The sequence below is a fragment of the Cebus imitator genome, unplaced genomic scaffold, assembly GCF_001604975.1.
Source record: "Cebus imitator isolate Cc_AM_T3 unplaced genomic scaffold, Cebus_imitator-1.0 Scaffold468, whole genome shotgun sequence".
In the NCBI taxonomy this organism is placed as follows: domain Eukaryota; kingdom Metazoa; phylum Chordata; class Mammalia; order Primates; family Cebidae; genus Cebus; species Cebus imitator.
Genome location: NW_016107783.1, coordinates 1,564,074 through 1,570,841, shown reverse-complemented (window position 1 = coordinate 1,570,841; position 6,768 = coordinate 1,564,074). Strand labels below are relative to the sequence as shown.

At 47.7% G+C, this 6,768-nt stretch overlaps 1 protein-coding gene across 1 annotated transcript; it reads right to left on the bottom strand.

Annotated features, from left to right (window-relative positions):
• Window positions 1–2,519: 2,519 nt before the first annotated feature.
• LOC108291812 (dynactin subunit 5-like) lies at window positions 2,520–3,691 on the bottom strand. The gene is given in 1 exon segment (XM_017512283.2): window positions 2,520–3,691. A coding segment is annotated over 1 exon segment (549 nt). The 5' UTR covers window positions 3,624–3,691; the 3' UTR covers window positions 2,520–3,074.
• Between the last annotated feature and the right edge of the window lie 3,077 nt (window positions 3,692–6,768).

The window sequence follows — 6,768 nt, the reverse complement described above, 5'->3', positions numbered from 1 at the left end:
TGATCTGTCTCTCTGGCTGCCTTTAACATTTTTTTTTTCTTTAATTTCAATACTGAGAACCCCTCAAAATTCTACATGAAAAGATCATCCCCAAATGTGGATAATAGCACTGAAATACATACTACACTTCTATACAAGAAGGTCATCCCTAAGTGGGGATGGCAGAGCTGAAAAGCACAAGTGAGGATGATCTCCTTGTATAGAATATTGGAAGGGCTCTCTGTATTTCCTGCATTTGACTGTTGGCTTCTTTAGCATGTTTGGGGAAGTTTTAATGGACAATATCCTAAAATATGCTTTCCAAGTTGTTTGCTTTCTTTCTGTTCCTTTCAGGAATGCCAATGATTCATATATTTGGCTTTTTTCCTTTTTTTTTTCCATCTCCAAATGGTTCTTTATTGAACACCCACTTTGGCTAGGCAACATCCTCCCTCTGCCTGTAACATAGGCTCAGGTAACCCCACAGAGTATCCTCAGAAGGTACCTCCCAAGACCAGGAGTAATGAGAGACTAGCCAGAGGGTAAGGGACAGCAGGGAGAGGGAGGAAAGTGAAGCTACCAGGAAAAGAGGAGAGGCCTGAACTAGACAGCTGATGCTTTTTCCTGCCCAGCACCCATTCATCCCTTCTTCAGGTAATATCCGCCACCACAACCACCAGCAGCAACTCTCAGTCTCTGTGGGTACATGCCAGGCCTGTCCTCTTGGCGTATTCCATCTTCCTGGCCACAATGATGACTTAAGGCTGGATACCTTCCTCGTCTGGGCCAATGAGAAACAAATCCAGCAGTTCTGTCAGCAAAGGGGAGCTCTTTTTATCAATAACTGGTGCTGTGGGACCACATCGTGAAGCCCGAGAATAAAGCCATCTCAAATGAAAGCAGAGCTGAGAGCCGAAGAGACAGATCCCTGTTTGGAGCCCTGGGATGTGGCCTGAAGCCCAATCTAGCCCATGCTTTTCAGCTACATGAGCCGTTAAATTCCCTCTGCCCCAAGTAAACTGGAAAGAGTCCCAATCAAGGTCCTTCCTCTCTGGTTGTTCTTCTGCAAGTATTCTGAGGATAAGATTTTCTTCTGAAGGGTTACAAAAGTAATTGTGTGGTGACAGACTGTGCCTAGGTCCCTGAGGTGAGAACCACCATGGAGACAGACTCCAGCTGGCCTTTCCTAGGATACACACTCACAACTGTCAACACATCTTTGAATACATCAGCACATAATTATAAACTCCTATTGTTTGTAGTAGCTATTGTTTTTGTCTTCCCAGCACCTTATTTTGGATGGAGAAAAGGTCACAACCCAGACTGGATTAATCATGTGGCCAAACACGCATGGCCACAGAGACTGATCCAAGAGGACATAGGACTAACAAATCACTGAGAACTTTGTGAGTTTCCAAATTAGAACTGGAAGGGAAGAAACCTTTCATTCAAGGCCCCCAAGATGGAAGGCTGCAGGTCTGGAGCTGTCAGCTGTCGTGGCCCCAAATACACAGAGAAGGCTCATGTGCAGCAGGAGGAAAGGAAGCCAACACAGAGGCCTGGCTGTGTCTGCTTATTGTCTCCCAATGGCCATTCTTCCCCCACTCCCTAACTAGCACAGTCTCCTTCCAGAGTTTTGGCTGCCCAAGTAGAAACTAAATTTACAGCCTACCTTGTTGCTAATTGTGGACACATGGCAAGACAGTAGGAACCTGGGTGCCTGATAATATCATGGACCAGCCACTTGCCTGGCCTGGACCAGCTGATTATCTCTGCACTGTTAGGGGAGAGAGAAATAAACTTCCATCTTCTCTGAGTTATGTATTTATTAAAAAAATGACAAAGTAGGAAGTTACAAAAAAAATGACAAACTAGAAAGGAGTTCTAGATAGAACTAGTGGAAATGATTATATACAGCTGTTTTGTTTCACAAACCCCACAACTGGCTATTAAGTCAGGATAGCTCCTGCTAAATTCTAACCTAGAAGGCTGAACTGTTCTGCCCTACTCACTTACAGATCAGGGTATTAACCAAAGCCAACCTTCTCAGCCCCTTACCTCTAAATCTTCTTTCTAAGCTATGACGTCAGAGCAGTACCAGGAAGGGTGTGCTACTGGCCAGAGGAGATGGTAAGAACAACCTTAGCAACTTCATTTACTCCTGGGGCTCTGTGCCCACAAACTGATTTTAAGAGCCCTTCATGTATATATGCAAACGGGCTCTAAGTACAGGCATTTAGGTGTAAATTATGGAGTTTTGACAAATACAGGGTAGGCTGAATGGTTCTAGGCCAGGGAGCAAGAGTTCGCAAATGCAGTGTCTTCAGTGAAATAAGTACCTTGAGGCAAGAAGTAACCACCTGACTAATGCATCCACAGGAGAGACTTATATCTAACACTTGGCAAAAGTACAGTCTAGGATGCTGAGGTCCCCACTTTTAGTGAAAGCCAAAGGCCCTAGATCAAAATGCTAAAAAGTCTTTTACTAACTACCTTAGGACAGCTAAGGTCATTTTGGGAAGAAGAGAGAGAAACACTAATCACCCCTCCCTTCAAGTTTTAATAGCCAAGAGGAATCTGGGCTCTGAAAAGTCACAAACACCTTTTCCCAGGATTATGAGCAATTGCAACAACTGGCCAATTGTGTTAGCAGAAGAAAAGCTGGACATTACCTGTGTGAGAGGCGCTCAGCATGGGCAGCGTATGGCTGTGAGCAGCACATCAGCTATATAGCCTCCACACCGAAAGGGTGCTGCTGCTCTGCAGGTCTGTTTCAGGCGGGATCCAGCCATTCACAGGACCAAGGGGCTGGAGTGTTGGGAACAGATGATTCTGTGTTCCACAGATAATGGTACAAAGTGACTGTTCATAGATAAGGTGTAAGCATAGCATTTGAAGATAACTCCTCCAGATGGTCTATTAGTAAATTCTTAAGAGCTTAGAGCCTTGAGGATTGAGAAATTCTCAAGGAATTTTTTAAAAGAAGGAGGGGTATATGTTGAAGACATAAAAGCTCTTTGTAGGTGTTGACTGGCTCGCTTTGTCCCCAAATTCATTTTAGAACTCAAGCAAATTCAAGATATGAGGCAGAGATGCTAGACTTGTGTCAGGGGCAAAAACTTCTGGTAGTAGCTCTTGGTGACATTAATCATCAGCTCCTGAGTGCACTCTGGGAGCCCCCCTGAGAAGAGTCCTGGGCAGCCTGAGAAGACAGTGAATGGTGGGACCACAGTTTCTGGAGGTAATACTGTGTTATCAAGAATTTTGCAGCAGTCTTTCAACACACATCGGTGTCCAATCGCACAGTTCTTGCCAACATGAACGTAGGAACCAATCTGAGCTGCATTGACCACACAATCTTCCTCAATAAAGACATGGTTCCCAATATGTAAAGGAAAGAATGCAACACCTTTGCTGAATTTCTTGAATGGTGGCTTTATGACACTACGACTTTTCACAACACAATGGCGCCCAACTCTTACGTTTGCCAGATCCCCTCAGATAATAAAGTCATTCATCACAATGGTCTTGCCATTGAGAACGATGTCCTGGCTTCCACACAACACCGACTGGCGACTGACTTTGTTCCCAGATGCCGTCTTGATGTACTCGGACTTGTTGTAAAGCAGCTCGCCCAACTCCATGGCCGCCGCCTCCTTCCCTCAGACCTGGCTCCCATCAGAGTCAGTCGGTCAGTCTTTCTGAGATTCCGGCTACTTCATATTTGCTTTTTTTACATAAACTCATATTTCTTGGAGGTTTTGTTCATTTTTTTTCATGTTTTTGTCTTTATCTTATTTGAAATAAGACTGGCTGTCTTATTTCAGAGAGCCAGTCTTCATGTTCTGAGATTCTTTCCTCAGCCTCATATATTCTGCTGTTAATACTTGTGACAGCATTGTGAAATTCCCATAGTGTGTTTTTCAGCTGTATCAGGTCATTTAGATTCTTTCTTATACTGCCTATTTTGTCTGTCAGCTCCTGTATCCTTTTTGGTTTTTTTTTGAGACGGAGTTTCACTCTTGTCGCCCAGGCTGGAGTGTAATGGCACCATCTCGGCTCACCGCAACCTCCTCCTCCCGGGTTCAAGCAATTCACCTGCCTTAGCCCCCCAAGTAGCTGGGACTACAGGCGTGTGCCACCATGCCCAGCTGATTTTTGTATTTTTAGTAAAGATGGGGTTTCACCATGTTGACCAGGATGGTCCCGATCTCTTGACCTCGTGATCCACCCGCCTCAGCCTCCCAAAGTGCTGGGATTACAGGTGTGAGCCACCGTGCCCGGCCGCTCCTGTATTCTTTTATTGTGCTTCTTAGTTTTTTTGGACTGCATTTTGCCAATCTCTTAAATCTCCATGGTCTTTGTTGGAGAACTAATGAGATTTGTTTGGAGAATATAAAACATGATGGCCATTTGAATTGCCTGAGTTCTTGCATTGGTTCTTTCTCATCTCTGTTTGTGGGTATTCCTTTAACTGTGGTATAGATTTCTTTAACTGTAGGTGTAAATGTGGATGTTTTCACAGGGCTGAGGCTTTGTGCAGGGTCTTTTGTATTTGTAGCTGACTTCTCGTCTTTTGTTTCACAGGTGTGTATTTTAGGGAGGTATTTTGATGTTGCTGAAGCCTTGGGATATAATTCAATAGGTGGTGCTTAAGTGTAAGGGTCTGTTGCTAGGCTCTTACTCAGTCATGTGGCTCTCCTATATTTCCTCATATTTGCAGCTGTGCTTCCTCTCAATGCTCTGAAAGTGTGGGTTCCTCTCTCACTTGAGTGCTGGCTGTAGATCATGGCTTGGCACTCTTAGGATGCTCACTGCAGCTCTGTGGTCATCTCAGGGTTTATGTTCTCTCACCAACTTGGAGGCAGCAGTGGAAGGAACCTTAAGAGTGGTTGTGGCCAAGGGTCTTTTACTTGTCTCCTGGGGAATCCACCCCAGAGAGATACAGGTCAACAATCACTTAGTGCAATCAGCCTAACATGAAAGGCCTGTGCTGTGGGTCCAAGTTGGGGGTTCCCTGCATGGCCATGAGCAGAAGAGATGGTTGGGACCTGTGGAAGACAGACTGGCTTCCTGTCCTTGGGTTGACTGCAGTTTATTGGAGATGTGGATAAGGCACTTAGAGTCTTCGCTCCGTCGTTAGTCCGAGGGTCGTGGGGATAGTACCACCACAGAGGCAGCGGCAGAGGAGCTTTCGGTGGTCCTTGGCGGTTCTATCTACGGGAAGCACAGAGTCGTCGTTACTCCAGTCAGTGGATGGAGCAGCTGCACTGCTTGTTTGTGCTTGGGCCTCTGCCTGTTGGGGAGCAGGGGTTGAGGGCTTGAAGCAGTGAGAGGTCTCCTCTCCGTATGGTGACTGTGGTGTACTGCAGGCTTGCATGTGGCCCTCAGGCTCTTTGTTTCTTCCCCACACTGAGGGAAGCAGAGATACAACTGCTGATGTGACGGTGGCAGAGGGGCTGTCAGATACCTCTGGGAGCCTTTCCCCGGGAAAACTCCAGTCCACGATCAGTGGGTATGCTTGTCCATGAGTGGGGCAACGGTTCTGCAGTCATGAGCCAGGGGCTTCGCTTGGTGATGAGTGGGGGTTGGGCATTCCCAGGGAACAGGGGCTAGACTCATCTTTATATGGTGGTTGCTGTGTGCCAGAGGTGTCAGCATAGTGACTAGGTCCTTTGTTACTTCCCCAGCCTGAGGGTTGTTAGGCGGTACCCCTCCAAGTGCAGTGGCAGATGCGTTGTGGGTTTACTCTGGGATTTCCTCCTTGGGGAAATACTGGGCTGCCACTGATTGAAGTAGTCAGGTGGGGACAGGGAGGTTGTGCTGGAGTCCCAGGTTGGCCAGCTCTGTCCAGTGAGGAAAAGCGAGGACTGGGACCTGCTTGGAGAACAGCCCAGCCACTTCTCCGTGAGGCTGGTGCTTGGTGCTGTGAGTCCAGACCAGCCCCTGGTCCCTGCAGACACTCCGTAGCCTGGGGACAGCAAGGGCAAGGGCTGCCGGGCAGCAAATATGGCAACCCGCTCCTTTCTCTGGGACTCTGACCCAGGGACTCATAGAATTGCTGCTGGCTCAGACATGGTGGGAGATTGCTGGAGACCCAGGTCAGGAGGAACCGCCCAGTAAGAAGAAGATACAGGATTGGAGACCCATGTAACAAGCAGTCTGGCCACTTTTCCATAGGGCTGCTGCAGTATGCTGGAGGTCCCCTCCAGACCCTAATCACCTCGGAATTTCCCTTATCCGTTGCCGGCCCAAACATATCAGCAGGAGGTGCTGGTTGGGAGGTTCATCCCAGTGAGGAGGAATGGGATTAGGGGCCTGTGTAAAGAAGCAGTCTGGCTGATTTTTGGTAGAGCAGTTATGCTGTGCTATGCTGGGGGCCAGTCCAGCCCCCAGTTGCCTCAGAATCTCCAAAACCTGAAGGCAACCATGACAAAGGCTGTGAAATAGCGAAGTCAGTGGCCCACCCCTCCCTCAGGGAGTTCCATCCCTGGGAGGCCTAGAGCTGCTGCTAGCGGGGAAATACCAGTGGGGAAGGCTGAAGATCCCGGTGGGAAGATCTATCCCAGTGAGGAGAAACCGGATCCAGGACCCACATAAAAAAGCAGTCTTGGCCAGGCGCGGTGGCTCACACCTGTAATCCCAGCACTTTGGGAGGCCGAGGCAGGTGGATCACGAGGTCAAGAGATGGAGACCATCCTGGTCAACATGGTGAAACCCCGTCTCTACTAAAAATACAAAAATTAGCTGGGCATGGTGGCACACGCCTGTATTTCCAGCTACTCGGGA